At 37.2% G+C, this 20,914-nt stretch overlaps 1 protein-coding gene across 9 annotated transcripts in view; it reads right to left on the minus strand.

Moving 5' to 3' along the window:
- Positions 1–20,914, minus strand: part of FRY (FRY microtubule binding protein) — a 238,728-nt gene that overhangs the window by 48,013 nt on the left and 169,801 nt on the right. For all 9 annotated transcript variants that reach the window (XM_080577411.1, XM_080577405.1, XM_080577404.1 and 6 more), the window contains 10 exons: positions 20,244–20,343; positions 19,722–19,893; positions 17,668–17,924; positions 15,629–15,775; positions 11,912–12,080; positions 11,064–11,154; positions 8,309–8,391; positions 5,010–5,160; positions 4,346–4,449; positions 1,075–1,260 (listed from right to left, as the gene is read on the minus strand). In XM_080577411.1, the coding sequence (XP_080433537.1) occupies positions 1,075–1,260; positions 4,346–4,449; positions 5,010–5,160; positions 8,309–8,391; positions 11,064–11,154; positions 11,912–12,080; positions 15,629–15,775; positions 17,668–17,924; positions 19,722–19,893; positions 20,244–20,343 (1,460 nt within the window). The remainder of the gene's footprint in view (positions 1–1,074; positions 1,261–4,345; positions 4,450–5,009; positions 5,161–8,308; positions 8,392–11,063; positions 11,155–11,911; positions 12,081–15,628; positions 15,776–17,667; positions 17,925–19,721; positions 19,894–20,243; positions 20,344–20,914) is intronic.

Genomic DNA, 20,914 nt, shown 5'->3' on the forward strand with positions numbered 1-20,914 from the left:
GTAATATCTTATTAGTGAATTTTATTCTGTATTAAATAATTCATGGACATGTGTTGGAAAAGAGATGCACACAAGTCAGAAGGGAAATTCATGTGTGAGGTAATTTTGCAGACTTTATTCAGACTGAAATCTAAAAAGGCCAAATTAATTTATTAATTTTAAATATGTATACTGAATTCTCTTTTCTCATTATTTTAAAACCAAATTTTTGTAACCCATAAAAGAATAATAATGTTATCAATATTCTATATAAATCCAAACTATTTATTACTTTTGGCTGTATTCCTAAAGAACGATGAAAATGCCACTAACTTGATAAGCTTTGTTTTTCATTTGTCACTGTGCTGTAAAGTTCCTCACCCTCTCCCAGACAACTAAGCCTACCTCCATAACTCTACACTGGTCCTGTGATTCCTTCAAATCTCAACAGTAAACTTGCTTTTAATAACACTATATGGCAACAGTAAATCTAGCTGGCTGCTTTCAAGTAACTGCTCCCAACTAATCCCTTAAAACCAGGTAAATTGCTAGAAGTTAACAGAACATCCATCTCAGCAGAGATCTGAAGTAAGCCTCATAAAGCAGAAACAGATTTCAGGACAGAAAATAAGTGCATCTGTGGTATAAAGGAGGGTATAAAACACGTAAAATTTAATGTAGGAATATAATATCTGAGCTGCATATTTCTGCTGCTCTTCCAGTATTGGAATTATTTATTCTTTTTTTTTTTCTTCTTTTTTTGAAGGTTGAGGACTGATTGCCCTCATTTAAAGCAGTCCTTACTCCCTGTGGAGGAAGTTAGGAAGTTAATAGCCATATTGATGTTTAAAATTCTGCATTATATATCTTGACTTACAGCAGATAGCTTTCTCATTATCAGAAGTTATCTAATAATTATTTGGGTGCACCTCTAGGATAGTTTTCATGGAATTAATATTTATAGTAACTCTTTGGATTTGCCACTTTACGACTTTAATTTATCAAAACAGTTAATATTTTAGGAAAGTAACCTTGACATTCTACTTTGAAAAAGCTCTCAGTACAATGCAATGTTCTCTTCTTGTGCTTTATTACCTGTATAAAGATATTCAGGTAAGTATGCTGGTTGTACTGTCAGAGTCTTGGTCTCATTCATCTCTCTGGTCTGAAGAAGCACTGATGCAATGGCTTGGTAGTTGCTATTGCAAGATAATGCAATCAGAAGATGAAGCAGTAACTTTTTACTGTGTTCAAAGACCTCAGGGCGGTAATGGTCAAGACCTAAAAAAAAAGGTTACAGCAATCTCTGAATATGAAGCAATAATAAACAAGTTCACATTCCAGAGATAGCAAAAATTCCAAGGCAGTTCATGGCAACAGTGCAAACAAACAAAAGATGCAGTATTTCCGGACACAGTTACTAGTGTTTTTACTTCAAATGCTTGTGTGTATTTAGTTTCCAGGCTGAGGTCCCACACAGGAGGTTCAAAACAATGTGTGGCAATATACCTTTATGCATCCTGTCTCACTGAAGCATTAATTTGCCAGGGCTGGAAAACCTCAAAAGATAAGAGATTCTTGGTGGTGGATGTATCTACCTTGCTTAACTCAGTATCTGGCTTTCCTGCACAGACATCAGTTTTAAAGCTTGTGCAAACTGTATGAGGTAGATACTGATTTATAAAGAAAGGAACTGACAGACAAAATCCCTTGAAAAAGAACTTCAGCTACCAGAAAGACAGCATGAGAAATGAGCCACTACCTCAGGCTGCAGAACGGTAACGGAAGATATAGCACCAAAAGACCCTGATCAGTTTAGCACTAATGCTGTTTGTTTGTGTACTCCCAGATTTTAACACAACCTGAATAAATCCCAAGTTACCAACATAAAGGAAACAGATTTTCGTAAAATAAATATCACTGTGTGATAATAAGCTTTTTTCAATTCTCTTTCAGTATCTTTCAGGACATTTATAAATACTTCCTTGTGTTTAGGTGTTGGAAATTTGAATTGTTTTCTTCTTCAGTTCCTCTCTTCTTAGGATATACTCTTTAAAAAGCAGCCCCTTCTTCACTCAAAGGGGCGGCAGCCAACAGGTCTGTCAAGTCACGGGTTTTCTTGTGTTTTCTTGCCTGGCCTGCAAAAATGCATCTCCTCATGGTGCCATGCTTGAGGTGTGTGTCTTTGGCTTCTATCATCAGGTCTTTGAATACCCTGTGATTCCCAGTTTGATCCATCTGCCCACAGCCTTCTCCAAAAGAAGCACCACCAATGGGTCTGTCCCTTTTCCTGCTTCTTGAGTTCCCTGCTCCTGTTCTCCTTTTCCCATTTCCTTCCACCTCCAGGATCCCATCCTACCCTGTTTTAACATACACTTTCAGGAGTGAAAAAGATGTAACAAGTTTTTTTAGTTGGAGATGAGTTCTGTATTGGCACTTGTGGCTGAAATCCAGTTAACCCCTAGTATCATATTCAAGTATTGACATAGATATGTTAACTTTGAAGTGAGATGGACAGTTCAGTCTTTGTGCTTCTCCAGCACTGGCCCCTTCTCTAACTTGGAAGAGTGTCCAAGAGGGTAAACTTCTGTCACATGGGCAGGTTTCCACAGGAAAGTAGTCTTACTGATCAACTCATCTCACAATGGTTGCAGAAGAGTTTTTAAACAGCGGTGCTTTTCTGATGTAGCACTAGTGATGTAGGCAGGTTCACACCAGCAGTCTGCTGCTGCTTCACTGTCAGCACTACACACCATCTGATAGCCTATTAAACAAGCACGCATACTGCAAAACTATTTCACTACAGTACTGTCCCACTCCTGATATACAGAAGGATACAGGCTCCCCACCTAGCCACCATATTATTTCCAGTTTTGTTTTCAGTCAGATGCACCTGCACAATCTCATTCCAACAAGACAGAACTACTTATTTTTCAGTCACTATCATACCTGTGACTAACATGTTTAGTATAACTTCCTTACACCATTACAACAGAGCTCTTCTACAAAATATAGAAACTTTCCAAAGGAGGTGCAACAGCTCTTGAGAAACTGAACTTGAAGCCCGGAGGCTATGATGTCATTTTAGCTATCGCTTTGCTTTTGCATTTAACTTTAATCCCACATTTGAGAACTGGAAACTCATAGCCAAAGGACTTTCTTTAATGGTATTCACAAATTTCTACTTGTTTCTTATGAAATACTGCAATGTTGAAACATTATTGCACAAGCAAATCAGTAAAGACATTTTTATAATGGATTACTAATATCACAACTGTGTTTCTGCATATGTTTATTTGCATGGCTCCCTGATGGCTCCTTACAGCTGTTTTAACTGAAGTAGCCACCCTGCTGCGTACTATTCCTCTCCTAAGTTATTCATTTTTTCTTCTGAGAATTTCTAACTGTAAATGCCAGTTACAGTAACTTGTTATAAATCATAATAAAGAGGTTGTGTAATCAGTTGATGGTTATTGATTTGATACATACAGTTAGCTATTTCTCATTCAGCTCCCCCTTACACTTGAAAAGTTAACACCAACATAAAAAGTAGTAAAAAAAAATGGTATGGGCAGCCACAAAAGGAAATTGAACTTTTAATTGAAGAATACATGTGTAATCTCTTATTGAAACCAACCCTGGAAGCCCTTTCCAGCACGCTCAGAGCCATTGCTCGTAGAGGCTTTATAATGCTAAATACTCCTGTGTGCTAAAAAATTACGCCATGCAGTTTTCATAATATTAAGAGCTAGGATAAGGAACATACCACCTCCAGCTGAGTTGTTACGATAAGGAACAGACATAGCAGTGGGGAAACAGGAGTGCCTCTAAGCTCAGAAAACTTATGTAATGGAAAACACTGATGATGAAGTAATCCATTAACAGTGAAATTAATGAAGCTTATTTTCCAGTGATCCATGTCCTACCCTCACTATCTCCGCAGTACATTAATGTTGGCTCTCTTACATAATATTTTCGCAAAGGCAAGAGATGGCATTTGTGTGTGTAGTCCACGTGTAAAACATATACACACTGGCCAGCTGCCCATCACAAACAAGAACGTACAAAGGATGAGTTTCATCTGCCTTACTCCCAGGTGGGCCCTACATTTATTATAGATGTTTTAGGAAGTCAGTCATCTTCAAACTTCTACCCATCTCTCAAATTTGAGTGAAATTGGCCAAAATATTCACAAGCTTCAAAGTTTTGAGGCTGACAAACTGTAATTGCCTCAGGCCTTTTTTTTTTTTTTAGGAAATCATAATAAAGAAATCATAATAAGAAACAAAACTCCACAGCTTCATCAAAACTAAAATAAAAGGACTGGAGTACATTAATACTTTCTTTTTTGTTCTGCTGGTCTTACCCAAAAAGAGAGCATGTAGCAACAAAGGGAGGTGAAGGGCCCAGTCTTCTCTTACGCTGTGGTCCACTACCATCTCAGTCATGAAGATGACAGCAATATTGCACCTGGAAATTGAATCACAGGGTCAGTTTGAAACCCCTTGGAGGCGAGAAAAGAGCAAGATGCCAACTATTATTTCATAAGAAATAAACAATCTCAACATTCTCAAATGTGTAGCATTTGTCAATATGATTAATGTTGAAGTACCTTAGTTACAGTATTAAGCAGGTAAGTACCCATTACTGAAAAGAACACTGTTAATGTCAATACAAATTATGTAAAAGAGGAATTTCTGAATATGCATAGCCTCATTAGAATAAAAAATACAGGGGAAAAATGTGGTATGAATAACAGCCGCAGAAGCTTGAGAAAGACAAATTTTCCTCTTCCGTTTTGTCTTGATGTCCTACATTGTAAACAGACATTCTGGTACAAATCTGGTAGAATTGCAAGCCTTCATTGCATTTTAACACAGGGATCAGCAGGAATCAGTACAGGAAAACAGCAGAAAACTGAAGAGTGATTTTCAGATGTTCTGAGTGGTGTGAAAGTTTGATTTGGTGCTGGCCAACCACTAAGAGGAAGCACCTTGCTGTCTGAAATACCAGAATGAGAAACTGCTCACCTATGAAGGGGTCCACGGGGTGTGATAGTTTCTGGGAGGTAGTCCACAAGTGGTGCCCAACATCCTCCATTGTATGGCATGGGCAGGGGATGTGGCTGTTTGGTTTCAACTATATTCAGTAACCAGCTTGTGTATGGAGAAACAGGATCATCTGCATAGAAAAGTTTTAAATCAAGTCTGGTTACCCATTTTGAAGAAATAATAAAATAAAGTTTACACTAATGCATCAGCTCAGCTGTTTGGAATAACGTGATAAGAAGACATTAGGTTTGCAAATTCCTGTGTTCAATAACAAGTGAAGCATTTTTAATCGCTGTTTCACACTGCTGGAAATTAAACAGATTCCACGCAGACAGCACTGAATTGTAGGAGCTGCAGCTGAATTCCCGCTGTCACTTAGTAGCTTTGGATCCAGATCACACAACAACAAGCAACAGACTTTCTCTTCAAAAATGGGAGGAAAGTTCAGCCAACGAAGCTGTTGTTGGAAGCCATCTGCTGCAAGGAGCTGTGTACCAGTGACTTATTCTTGCAGCTCCTGACCAGTACCCTGCTGAGCTATGCTACAAAGGCAGAAATTAAATGTCTTGAATTAGGAGGGACACAAGGAATGTGAAAAACATCTTCAGTATGGTAATTTTCTTTCAGTAGGGATGAATTATCTATTGAATTTCTCAAATATATATTTAACTTTGCCTCAGCAGGACAACTGCTGTACGTATGATTCTGTAAATAAGCAGTAGATTTTTTTTTCCACCTTCTTATCTGTCATAAAATGGGTCCAGTAAGTTATTTCCATCACTTTCTGTCTTTTCTCAGCTGCATATCTGTGTTCATCTCTCCTGCATTTTATTCCCTTTCATTCTTCATGATTTTCCCATTGGTCATTTTTTATTTCTCATGTCTGGCAGTCCGCGATACACGGCCATGGAAAGTATCCTTACCGGGCCTATTCTTGACATATACCTAAGCACTATCCTTTGTGAATCTGCAGTGAGAGCATTATTTTTTTGTTTGTTTTGTTTTGTTCCTTCCCTTCTGCATTTCATGTAGGTTTGTAACTCTCACCATTCTCCTCAGCCTTTATTTTACGGCATGTACCTGGTGCTTGTTGGCTTTGCCACAGAACACAACACTGTTCCGATGTCTAGAGAAGTATCAGAACCAACTTTTTCCTTTAACCATCACTAGGTGGTTTTGACAAAATGTCTTCAGCTTTCCAGATCTTCAGGAACCCTTCAGTACAGTAGCTACCTCTGCAATTGGTACTAAAACGCCAACTTTATCATTTCCACTCTTTGGTGTTAGTCTTTCAAGGAATGCTTTAGTTCTTCAGGATCTAGACTGCTGCTTGTTTCTCTTGTCTTCTGGGGGACTATTTATTGGTTATTGATAAAGCAAAATAAAGTGACCTAATAAAGTAGCGAAGTATAACAAGTGCACATTTTATCTTCTGAGGATTAAACAGATAATGTTTGCCAAACGCTTTTCACATAAAAAGCACCGTAGCAGTTTAAGTGTTTCACATAAAACTGCTTCATAAAGTCTACACTAAGACCTAGTTTCTCACTTACGTTTTCATGGGTTTAAGTAAGGACTGAGAAGAAAAAAAGAAGTACTTTGCACCTTAACATACAATCTTTGACTGAACAAGAAGGTTTCTGTGCTGAAGAGTTACGTTTCCTATTTATACCCTCAGCAATGCCTGTATGTTCAAGTAGGCTGGAGAGAAGACATAAGCCATACCACCAACTCCTTAGCTGCCTGGGCTGCCTGCCAGAGGGTGCAAGATGCACTCTCTTAATGGAGGTTGCATTATTTATATTCCAGCATGATAAATGACATAAGATTTACCCTTTTTATTCAGATATCTATATAAATGTCAGTAGTTAAGTAAAATGAATTTTATTTTTCATGTAGGTATTCATATATCTGTGAAAGGAATCCCTGTGAGAAGCAAACCTTGCATAAATATTCACAGTACTATAAAGTTTGCAGGTACAGCCAGGAAAAAAAACATTTGCGCAGCAGTTGAAGGAGACATTCCAAAAGACCAAGAGAAAATTTCAGCATTTAAAAAAATTTTATTACCCAAACCCTCATCAAAATCAGCTACTTGTGAAGAATGTTCTGATATAAACATTGTTCTGTTTTGAAAGATTGCTGATGCAGAGCAGCTTAGCACTGGTGGTCCAGTTAACATCTGCTGAGGAATTTTTAGTAGCTGCAGCACTAGAAAGCCATTAGATGAACAAGAGAACCGTAGTAAAAGACACTGAGTTTAATATGTTGAGCACTTTTTGGGGTATACAAATACTGCAGGATGCACGTATACAGTATTTTGTAAATATTTTACTTCATTATTATGAAAAATAGTTACGGATAAAGATAAAATCAGCCTATATTTTTGCATTTGAAAGTATTAACAATGTTTTGCAGAAAAACATTGCCAAAAAATATTTGGCTGGAAGAATATACAAGATCTTGACTTTCTGTGTCAAAATGCTGTCCCAAACTGGTGTCCTTCACACCAAGGAAAGACTTTATGGCCTCTATATTATTTCACCTAGCTTTATTAAGCCAGAGATGAAAGTCTATAAAAAAGTCTTGCCTTTTTTACATTTGGTTAGGGCTTATCAAACTCTGTAGATTTGCTTCCTTATGATTCACTCCAGAAATTAATTTAGGCCAATCCAACTACCAAAATTTACACTGTAATTGAACAGTTGATGGAAATATCTTGGTTTCCTTTGGAATCTCTGCTCAGCTTTAAGGGTCCATTTATAGTCTGTTCAGCAGAAACAACAACTGTGCTCAGGAGCCCTATTTCATTCTCCCCTCTATCACAGTTTTACATAATGCAGCCAGCAATTGGATGCAGATAGCAGAGAAAAGTTAAGAGATAAGGCCTCATTTTTGGAAAGTCCTAAATCATTTTGTCATGTTCATATAATAGCACTTGTTTTGGAAGGAAATACTGGTGAAGGGCACAATTCAAAGTACTCGCTGTAATGCTCTTGGATGTCTTTCACCTTGCTATGCGTGATTCAATGTGTTACTGTCTGGAGGATTCTCTTCTGCTGCCTTCAGTTCCCTTGCCTTTAAGTAGGTTTGACTGAGCCCATGGTTAAACAAAGGAAATAAATGAGGTATGAAGGTAAAATAGGGACACTCCCTACATGGTGATGCTACATTGCTGTTTACACAGAAGTTAAACAGAGAGCCTCCCCCACTCAAAAGAATGTTTTCCTCTCCCACCAAATACCAGAAATTTCATCAAATTGAAGAATAGAACTTACTTTTGTCATCATCATAAGATCCTCCAGAGCTATTACTGTACCTTGATTCTAGTCGAGTATGTGCTCTGATTACATTACTGAACCTTCAAATACAAGAAAAATCTTTATTAAAAAATACACTGACATTAAACATCAGGGCTATATATACTTCCTTTACAAAAAAAGCATTTCCTTATGCATATGCTTTTAAATGGGAATAGACAGAAATTTGAACATGCTGTTACTTGTTTCCAGAATAACAGATTCTAGCAGCAAGTTTCTGAGAAGTTCTGACACTGTGCTGCTTTATCACAAGCTTTTACATTTCAGCAGAGGGGAAATTCTGCCGCACATGGCTGCTTTTCTTGAAGCAAGAAACTGTGCTAAGGCTGGGCTGGGTATAAAACGTTCACAGTGAGGATTTTGTCACAGCCCATGTTCACGGGCAAAATTCTGGCACCTGCTAAACCAGTAACTGACTGAATAGCCTGAAGTCAAGCCCATACAGTTATCAAAGCTGCAAGAACTGCAGCAAATGACCCTTCAATAGGATAATCCAGCAACTGCAAGAGCATATCTAGCAGAGGAGTCAAAGGATACGAGAGCCAGAACAAACTCTCCACAACCGTCCTCTAATCTGCCACGGATCCACGACAAACTAAACTTTACTGGTGATCTCCTTGTGTTTCTGCCACCTTCTTGTGCTGTCACTATAATCAGGTGTGCAGTGGCAGCGAGAGGAGCTATGCTGGAGGCTCACGCTAGTGATGATGTAAAAACATCTTATGCAAATGCAAAACTTATGAAAAGGTAGGAAATTAATTACAAATAACTGTGTTAAAACAACTATATCAACCAAAACCATGTTGAAGGTTCTCTGTGCAAAATTCGGTTTCTTACTACTGTGCATACATATTGCAGGGCATTTCATTATCCTTTCATATATTATGCTCTTTCCAAAGCACACCTATCTAATTGGGGCACAATAAATTCATTGTGAAGGTGACAAAAACACATCACGAGCCATCTTCTGTCACTAATTCTGGTATTTTCTGTCTTTTCAGTATCTGTTTTTTTCTGTATTTTAGTATAGACCCTTAGAAAATATATACAAACTGACAATTACTGACATATTTATCTGGCATACCTAAACTGATAAAAAAGATAAAAGTAGATTAAAGTTAAGGAAAAAAAATATGAAGAAACATGCAGAGACAAACTATCTGTTATGAAACAAGTAGAGAATACAGGTCATAGAAATGGCTTGAGAGCAGGGCAGATTTTTTAAACAAAAATACTTGCTAAAACACTCTAACAGAGAACGATATTGAAACCATGATTCACTATGTAAGATGGCAGGCATTGATATAACATTATAGTATCTGTCAAAAATTTAAACACTACAACAAAAGTTAATGCGGTATTATCTTGTAAATTTATGCTACAGCCCAATAAAGCTGAACTTGCACACATACAAAATTTTCCAGATCACTCAGAGGTACTTCAAAGACTTTTCAGCCTTCCATTTTACGTCATTTGGCATCAACATAAAAATATCTGTATCGTCTGATTAGTTTTGTGTTATTCCAAAAATGCCCACATTTATGATAATAGTTGGTTTTCAATCTATTACTTTCTGTAAATATTATTTAATACATCTTGATGAATGAAGTCAATATTAATGGATGTTCTAAGACTGATAGATCAGTTTTGAAATACAGATGTACCTGACATTTCTACTGTCTTTGACAAATGTTTTGGTAAATGCCAGCAATGAATTCTAAAAAAATATTTTACATTTTTTTCTAAGTTTTATCAGTAGTCTCTGGAAGATTTCAATATCATAAATCTTCTTTTATATAATTTATATAAGATAAAAAACCCTGAAAACACGGATTCAAAGTATACCAGGAACTGAAGTTTATTCAAATTACCTGCAACTCAACTAAAAAGAAATCTAACTATATACTACATACACACATACTCTGAAGTACAGAAATGTTTGCTCACACAACTTTTTCTATACTGCTAAGCCCTGAACCTCTGGAAGGTGGATTGGTCCACTGAAGTGATACTACTTACTATCAGGAAGAACTGGCTAATAATGTAATACTAATACACTTACTAATGAATGCTATTAGTATTCAAAGTTATCTTACAAAAATACAAGGGTTTCAGTGAGAGAAAAAATACATATATCTGTGCTGGAGAATCTGACAGCCTTTAAGCTTTGCATTTACTCCTTCATCATTTGTCAGTATGTACCATATGTAGTAAACGACTGTATAGTTTCAAAGCAAAATACTTTACACAATTTTCCTCTCTAAGACACTTTATCCAGAAAAAGCAGGTGTCCTTGCAGTCATGGACACAAACTTGCATACTAAATTTTACTTGCTGCGCATGAAATAAAAAGATGTGATCAAAACTGATTTTTAAAAAAGATTTTAACATTCATTATTTAGTATACACTTGATTTTCTTTCTCCTTTGTAAGTAATTTCTATGAAAACACAATCTACTTAGGACAATTTGTTCAGCATAGGTTTAACAGATGTTCCTCTGTCATGTATTAATAAACAAAAGTCAGGAGCTAGAACCATGTATACTTTTTTTTTTTTTTACATATGCTCATTTAAAAATGGTCTTACTAGGATAATGCCACTTAGGATCAGTCTAAGCAACAGAACTTCCCACAAAACAAGAAGAACTTTGCCCAAGATCTACCTCTTAGCCCAGAAAAATGCATACATTTTGGAGAAAAAGACGTCACAAACCTTTCATCAGTCTCCTTCACAATTCTGTTCTCTTCTGCATCAGGAAAACTATCTTGGCCAGCTACAACAGTGTTACTGCTCGACGTGGTTCCTATATGTGAGATGTCAATAAGCACACTTGGTACACACATCAAAGAGTATTTGCAAAGCAATAAAAGCCTATAACTTTAATTTTTTTAGTAGCCCCAGCCAAAGTGATCATCCTGCTAATACAACAGTTGCATAAATGAATGAACACTGACACCTCTACAAAGCAGGACCTGACTGCATGGATGAATAATCCACAGTTTGCATGCTTTGAGGGGCAGATCAACATAGTGATGCTCTTCCACTCCTTGAACTAAGTTCATTCTCAGGCGACCTAATCTATTGTTTTTCAAGAATTTGGCAAAATGTTGACAAAGTTGAATTTGGGGTGAGTGACTTTTATGTAGTTTTGTCTACAGCAGCTTGGAAAAAGCCTCAGGCCGTTGAAAATGAAATTGCCACACAATTGAATCTCTCAGTTTTCAGCAGACTGTTGCTTTGGTGTATCTGCTGTGATGACAGCATTGGCAGTGACTTCTTGTTCTGAAAAACTAGTGATAGAAGAACCACATCATACAAGCTCTGAACCACACCAAACACTGGCAACATCCTATTCAAATAGTTGAGAGAATTAAACCTCTGTTTACAAAACATATGCAACAGTAGGAATCAAAAAGACCTGTAATTTAGATGAGCAACAAGGCTCTGAAACTTGCCCTTTATATCTGAATGGGTGCGAAAGTAACTAGATTGTTTTTTTCAAAGACAAGGAGACTGGAAAGAGCAGGAGAACACAGCTGACATGTATACTTGGATCATACCAGAAGCTGCAGCTGAGGCTTTGTTACTGGCAGCAAAACGGTAAAACGGAGGATTATCACAGTGCTGGACTATTGGGTTCACTGGGTCGGTTTGCTGCAGTTCAAAAAGAAGCTCCTCCATTGTTTGAATCGTATTATTGCGACAGAGATAAATGGCAACCTTTTTTATCTAGAGAAGAAAATTTCAGTTATTAAACTCTGTCCAAAGTGAATTTACAAAGAAATCAATACATGATACACTGCAATACTGAGTGCTAGTATTACTGCTTGACAGACACATAACTGCATGAGTGTATCCATCTAGATCATAGAGAAGTACAACTGCTTGTTTTGATTTCAAGATCACTTCCCCAACTGAGCAAATCTGTGTTCTAAATACCCAAAAGTTTTTTGATTACCATCCACAAATCATCCGTTTAGATACATAACTGTATAGCACACATATACAAAACCAACTAATTTTGTATATTTAAGAATATCAGCTTTAACTCTGAATCATACTCATGGATTTATAGTTTAAGCATACATGATTAACACTGAACATAAATCTTACTATCTTGCATGGAGCAAAGTTCTCATCTAGAAAGCTAGATCCACCCAAAATTTCATGCCTGTATTTCCAGATATGGTTGATATGAAAAATAGGTAGCTGTAGCCACAAAGAATAGGTCAGATTCTCAGTAGCTACTTATATATGTAATCAAAGTGATAGTACATGGTAAAAAAGCTAAGTAACTGTGCGTGTAGACTTCTGGCATCCTTATTTGAAAGATCTGAGAGAGTATAATTTACAGATATTCTGGAAAAAAAAGCAACACCTTTTTTGTTATTTAACGAGACCTTACCCAAACCTTATTGTATGCACAGCAGCAATGAGGACTTCTTAGATATTGACATAAAACTAGACTGAATTATTGAAGAAAAAATGGACAGCTATTAAAAGCAAAGACTATCTCTGGCTCAGAAACATCTTGTTTCATAAATTGCTGGAGCTGAGAAACCGTATGGGGAAGCACCCTTCTGTGCTTGTCTTCTTGTTTTTAAGGATGTCCCTAAACAGATACTTACAGTGTAATACACTGGACTGAACTGCCTTTTGGCCCCACCAACTATGGTTGTTCTTATAAATACTTCCATTAAAATAACTTCTTGAGTGCTTCTCTTTCCCTTTTTTTTCTCTTCCCTTTTTTTTTTTCTTTTTTTAAGTAGAGAAAATGGACACATTCTTTTTTAAACTACTGTTCTATAATCTCCTAGGGACTTTCCAAAAACAATTCCACTTCCTTTTGGAGGCTTATTTCTAGTTGGGCTCATGGTGCCACTTCCAACTGCTTTCACCCCAGAAGGGGTCACATTCCCTACAGTAAGAGTTTCTGCTGAAGGGGTTTCTGAACTGTAAATATTTTAAGGAGTCCTTCAGTACACATGTGAAAGAAAGAACTGCTGAGCAACTTACACTGGAGCACTGGGAAAAAAAGTGCTTAACGAAAATGCAGGTATAAAAGATGAAAAAAGGAATTTAGCTGCTTGAAAAAAAGAGTGAAGGCATGCTTTTGGCTTGGGCCCACGTAAGCAGAACAGATGGCTGAAGGCATGAAGCAGCTGGTGATTGCCTTGGGCACAGAGGGATCCATGAAGAGCTGAGTAAACTGGCAATCGTGCAACTGCATGGTCTTTTGAGCCCAGGTGAGCTGGAACAGTGCTGATAAACTGTTTGAATTATCTTTATTTGCTAAAGTGTATATGTTATCTACGTGCTAATTGGAGATACATGTTTATGGTATCAGCAGTCTTGTATAGTTAACAGAGTCAAGTATGATTTCTTATCTGTAAACTCCAGGGCATTATCAAAACACTGAGCAGATGCATGTGATAAGCCCGGTGTATTTTCCTACTCCAGACAAAGATACAATTAAAGGGCGACTCGCAAGCACAGTCAGGCTGTAAGTTCCTGCAGAAGACTTTTTTCAGATTTTTCAAAATCTGAGAATCAGCCTTTTAAATCAACATCATAAAACGAAGACTAACAGTGTGGAAGAAAACGCAGGAACCTTGTCAGCTGCCATCACCAATGAAGACCTGATGGTCTTGTTAACAGCAACCAGAAGCCTGGCAGGAATGGCAGAAAAGTCCCACAGGCAAGACAGTAGGTGCTGGGCAGAAGGACTGTCCTGTCCTGGAGGATGACAGGCCTGTGAGGGCCAAAGCTTTGATATAAAGGGGTTTGGAGAGACTCTGAAGAAGGAAAAGTGCTATGAATAGTAAGGAGAGTTGGGGTTGACTGCTCACAGCTGGGGTATGGCAACAGTTTTGGAAGAAGGATGTGTTGAAAGCTCACAGTTGATGGAAAGATCTTCATTACCGTCAAGATATTTAGGATCTAACCCTTTATCTTCTTCTAATATAAGCCTTGAGCTTGTTCTTACAGCAATTCCACTTTAAAATCTTTCCTCTTGCTTAGCTAAGCACCACTGCCTTTGCATATACATGCGCTGAATGATAAAATGGAGCAGTAAACCCTGCAAATAAATGGAAACCAACAGGATGTCTATGATGCAAGAACAACATCTTGAATTTTTTTATGGTCTTCCATATTTCCTTTGTTCTATTATTCTTAGCAGGCAGCATAAACACTTGAAGAAAAGTGTAATTTCAGTAACTGTATACAAAGCATATTTATAAGGCTTTTTAGATAAGTTTAATCACATCAATATTCATTTCTAATTTCTTTCATGGAAATCAACAGAAGGAGACTAACTAATAAAACAGCATATCGTAATTGAGCTGGAAAATTTACTAAATTTAGATTCCCTTACTCACAGCAACTGAGCAGTAAGGCACATGGGAATGGGACTATCTTGCTTTTCTCAGGCAACCCTGATTTTATTTTAACTTGAATAATAACAATATCCTGCACAGTTTGACTTGCACATTGCAGGAACAGTTATGTAACTCATGACAGCCATTCAAAGGCAAAAGCTGATGTAGTAAAGAGCTTATAAAGGTTAGGTATGCTGTTCCTCTGGAGATGTCCCACAGGAAGCCTTACTCTCCTAAAGGAGAAGATAGCACTTTCTTAAAATTGCATGTTTTTCTGAAGGAACACCTAAATCTGTACAACAGACAAATATTAATAAAATTTTAGTGTGCTATGTCGAATTTATCATATAACTTCAATTGTTTAAATGATTTCCAAAATTTAACTAGTAGAGGTGTAAACTAATTTCCTACTGAGAAAAATTATAAGCTTTTAGCATTTTTACTTCTCTATATTTTTCATGTAGGGTATTTAACCTCTGGACAGCTATTCTGTCTTGTAATATAATTTTAAATATATATGTAAAATTGCATATTTTTATGCAACTATGAGACCAACAAAAAAATCTTTTTTTTTTTGCATTGATTTTGGCAACTTATGGTCAGTTCCTGTTACTGGTCTCTTGCATAGACAAGCAAAGATGGTCTTTGCTTGCAAGGAAAATTTCTTGCTTGAAATGAGGTGTGCTGTACTGGCAGACTGAGGTTCTCACTACTCATTCCCCTTCTTGAATTATCGGTTTCTTGGCTCATTTATTCCCCTGGTTTAATTTGTACAGGGTGGTTGGGAATACACAGGTACTTCTTAGTCCTGAAATAGAAAAGCGTTTTCTACAGGTGACAGCTGTTTTCTTCATTAAAACCCATGCAACCAATAGTAAATAAAGTGCAAACACTTACATAAGGTAAAAGGATGGTATCGCTGCTAACACCACACAAGCTAATGAGAAACTGCAGTGTTATCCTAAGGTTGTTACTCCATTTTTCATTGTTGGCCAATGCATTCCAGACATTTTCCATCTCTGGTCCAGGAATTTCATCTCCATACTGCAAAGGATCATAGGCACACATTTCTTGAAGTGTATACAGAATATAAATATGCAAACTTCCAAACTGAAGGCGTATCCTTTTAGAGCATTTTCTCATGCAAAACTAACAGTAAAATGCTGCACCAAGTACCAGAAAAATATTTTTAATAGCCATCTGACAGACTTTGGAACATAAATTGTATGCAAAAGTATTTAGGTTCAGATCCACAAAAGGACTTAAATTGCAAATGTTTTGCAGGAATGTAAGTTCAAAAGGTGATCCAGCCATTCACTGGGTTTCATCTTTACAGTTGTTTAAGCAACTGAAGTTCTGTTTCTGCATATCTGCACCTAACTGTTTCAGTCTTCATGGTACTGAGCAATTTGGTACCTCTGTCCTACATAAGTCCTAGCAGAATGAAGAACTAGACAGCTTGTGGCTTCCACGTGGGAAAGCAGCAGCTTTTGCTCTCTTTTGCAGGATGTGGTTATGGGAACACCTCCCTTTGTCCAGTCAGTTAAGTGTTAGTGTGCTCATCCAGGATTTGGGAGTCAGAATTGAAACTCTCATTTGCTGTTTAAAATCATTGGCTCCCACTTTGAGAAGATTGTGTTAACTACTGCACAGCCTGACATTCTGCTGGGAGAATAGTGGCAATATCCAATTCATGCTATTCTACGGAAAATGATTTAATACATATTAGCTAAAGCTACACTGTCAAGTAGCTTTGTCCCTCTGCCCACTTCCAGGTGCCAGCAGCTCATTCAGCCTCAAAGTTGCGTCCACCAATACAGTTTGAAGAGAGCACACTTGTTCACTCTGGAACATAAACTATGTGTGGTTTTCGAAGCAACTTGCTCCAAGTTGCTGATGGGCAGTAAAGGTGAGACTGTACCATATCTGTTTTCAACCCGTAAGATTCCTCTAACAACATCCTAGAGACTCTGTACTAGCAGATCATTCATGCCCCTGGATGTGCAGCAAGTACCAAAAACCTGGATATGAAGCAAATACAAATAAAATTCTGGTGTGCTGAAGTACAGCCCCCACACTACTTCAGACATGCTTATATGACTAAATGCATACAGAATAATAATTCTGTTTTAGCTACAGGGCCTCAGCATGAGGCAAAGAAGAGATCCAGAGCCAATTTCAAAGTAGCATGGATCACCTTTTTCTCTCATCTGGAGAGGATTAACCCTGAGCAGAACAGTAAACATGAACCACTGTGTCCCACGTGACATAGGTACCACGGATTACTTCCTGGAGCTTATGTATTCTGCATTTTAGACATACCCACTGGATCTGGCAAAAGCAGTGCCAGAGCATGGCATGCTAGTGTAACAGCCTGCAACTCAGCAAGGAGAGGGAAAAGCTGGATACCCGTATCCTCTCCAGCAATTGCTTATGCATTTTAAATGAAAAAGTAATTGGAAAATGGAATCCCTGGTCTTTTATCAGGACCTAGGATGTAAAATACTTTCCCTTTTACAAGAAAATGCTTAAGCTAACACTTTAGAAATTTAGTCATTTTGTTGTTTCTCTGTCTCTCTGGCTTAAAGAATATTTAAGCATTTCTTAGAAAATACACTTTCATCACGACAAGTGCCAGGTGCTCATTCTCATCCCAGAATAAACTTTCATCTGCTGCCTCAGACATTATCCTGGTAGGTAATGCAGGAGTGAACTAACTTAGTTCCCCTCCAAGTTTTGTTCATGCTTTGAAAGAGAATAGTCTTAGCACTGTCCCTAAAGAAAATGTGAACCTGCCAAAAGAAGTTTGTGTCTGATTAGTACAGACTGTTCCAGTGCAAAATTTCTGGCATCAGAAACCTAAGTATGGTCTGCTTACAAAACTTAAGTTTGAATATTTCAGGTGTTTTTTTTTTTGTTTGTTTGTTTGTTTTTACCTTGGCTGTCATATACATGAGATTATTAAGAACCAGTGAGGTTGCTTCGGGAGACCCCCAGCCATTGCCTTTTAGTCCACTTGTGACTGCAATTTCCCCATCCTTGTCCTTGAGTTCATCTTCTGGAGTGGTAGGGCTTGAACCAGGGAGGAGCAGTCTGTTGTCTACAAGTTCAATATTATGAAGCCATGGTAGCAGATAGGTAAGCATAATCTGTCTTCCATTTGGATGTGTTGTCGGAAATCGCTGGCTTACCTCTAAGATAGTAAAAGTTAAAAAGGACAACATGTTAGTTTTTGAAGGAAACTAACTAAATACACTGTTCAAATCAGATTTCTGATGTGTTAAACTACCTTATGGTTTTCACCTTGCAAACAAGAAACATACAAAAGCATGTTCTTCATGAACAGAAACTTTAATTTAATGTTCAATAGTGGCAAGAAATTGGTCAGGTCTTCTGTCTAAAATAACTAACATTGTTTGGGCTTAGAAACAGAAAATCACCCACTGCCATATTGCACCACCATGCCATATTATGTATTAAGTGAAATAAGTATCAGTAGAGAGGCGAAAAGGTAATTCAGGTACTGGCTGCTGTTCTAGAATATCAAGAGCTTTTGGAGAATTATAGAAAACATGCACAAGTGTTCTGCAGAATTACAAGCATTTCATCAGCCTCCATATGTGTCTAAACTATAGTTTAAATCTTAAGACACTGATTACACTAAGTTTACCAAAACATACTGGAGGTATAAGCAGTCTTATTTCCTGTGGGGAGGCCTATAAAATTCATAGGTGGCTGCCACTCTAAGAATGCTGTACAAATACAGTGCCATACAAACTTTATAGAACTGGCACTGTAAGGGAGAGGGATTTAGGAAATCTGCAATAAGAAACACAGAGGCAGACTTGCTGCCAAGATGAACCAAAGCAGCTCTCTTTACTAGAATTCTACTGTAAAATCAGTACAGTTAACATTTCCTTTCCTTCCTCACTGCCTGTTTTTTTTAAAAATCCTCAAGACATAAACTATGCTCTCTCCTTATGATTCTAGGTATATAGAAAGGGGCTCTGATGTGCACTGTTTATCTGAATTCTATTAAATGACATAGCCGCTACAGCAACATAAACAGATAACAGTACTAATGACCAACATTTGCTTTTGTAAGATAGACAAGCCACCAGAATTTCCTTACTCCTGTTAATTTATAACTCATGGCATCTTGTGCACTAAAAGGCAGATGATGTGTTATTCATTTACCCTTCCTCCAGCCACTGCAGACTGAGTAAAAAGAACACAAAGCGATTTTAAGATCCAGTAAGAATTCCCACGATTACAGACATTGCATTCTGGTATTTAAAAACTAGAGCAACACACTAGATGGATTAAAACAGACAGACAGGTCTCAAAATGTAGTTGTTCCCAGGAATGGTCTCAGAGTGGTTATATTCTAAATGGTGTTCCTGCAGGCCCGATTCTTCTTCTTTTTTTTTTTTTCAGTAACCTGACAAAATGTATTGCTGATAAAATTAAAATGATACTAATGACACGTAGATGTGGCAAATAACTGAAGGTGGAGATCACTCTTTCAGAATCATTTGAAATTTTGATAAATGGTAACTGTACACATACAAACAATCTTCCCAAAGTTAAAGTCATGTGTATAGAAAATGAAGAATTCTGTCCTCACAGCTGTCATCTATATAGATATATCTATGAGAAGAATCACTATGCTTAACAGAAGAACCCATTACAGTAGAATCTTCCAATGTCATTTAAACCTATTTGAAGCCCTTGTAATCTCAAAGTTACCCTAAGATGACACAAACGGCACAGAACCCCCAGCTGAGGTGTTTAAATAGCTATCCTGTACTTTATATGAGTACTGCTAGGAAATATATATTGCATTGCTAAATCTGATTTCTCTTGAACCAGAATAAAATCAGGTCAACCTACATCAATAAACAGAATTGCTGTTCACAGCTGGAAATATCTTAGTAGTCTACAGTTCTTACAAAACTGTAAAGCAGATAAGCCAAATAGCCACATGTACCTGAAAAAAGTGGAAGGGTAAGTTCAGGATACATCCTTGCTAGTTCATATGAAAGAAGGGCAAGTGAGACACTGTAAAGAGGTGGCAGTGGACCGTGTGTACCATACAAGATACTGCCTGGTCTTTGTTCAGCTACCTTTTTCGAATAAACAAAAAGCTTTGATTCAAGAATCTATGAAAGAGACAAAAACAAACGATATAATAAGACAATAAGATTCAATAATCCACAAAACATCAGAATTTTAAGTTTAGATACCAGAGAATGATCTATATGCTCCAAATTTGAAAGACACCATATCTTTTCCCATTAATTTTTATGTAACTGTTCCCATAAATAGATAGGCAAGACAAAAGTAATTGTTTATTTTCAAAACAAAACTAAAATAACTAAAATGCCAATAAACAGTACTTTATAAGAAGTTCACACAACCCCTCTCGACCTCTCACCCTGACCCCCGTGAAGATAGGAGGGTACATGCATTTAGTTATTTGAAAATAAAAAAAAAAGTAGCTGATACATGCCTGCATAAGTTGCATGGAAATTTCATAAATCTCTCTGTTGGTGTCAGATGCCTTGAACAGCACCAAGTTTAAGAGCGTCACTATATCAAAAGGATAGTTCCTAGAAGAATAAACAGAATATTTTTGTGAATGTTGATGAGGAATGCAGATTATATTTACTCTGATTTAGTGTGTAATATGGTCTAAAGAGAATATCATCTTTCTTTTCTCTGTTCTACTACCAGAATATGGGAAAGGGAGCTCTTATGAATACATGCTGCTTGATCAAAGGGCCATCTGGTGAACTAGAAGAAAGAAGGGATTATTTATAATTACCTTAGACTAACGCTTAGGAATGCACTGAGTTACCCACAGTGAGAAATGCAATACCTGTGCCTATAACTGTCAATGCACTTTAATTTATAACATAAACTGTTTATAGAACAGGCCAACACCCATGAGAGAAGACGGGTAGCGCAAAAATTTCCAGGGATAAAGTATCTGTTAAAGCAAGCTGCAATTAGAACAGTCTTCCGGAAAAAAGACACTATCTCCAACATGTACATTCACATTAGAATTTCTATCAAAATTGTTTTCAAAGAGTAGACACAAAGACTGCTTCAGAAAGACTACTATTTATAGAGTCAACATTTATTGCACGGGAATATGTATTAAAATATTAACTTGAGAAT

This window comes from Anser brachyrhynchus (assembly GCF_964034855.1).
Source record: "Anser brachyrhynchus genome assembly, chromosome: 1".
NCBI lineage: Eukaryota > Metazoa > Chordata > Aves > Anseriformes > Anatidae > Anser > Anser brachyrhynchus.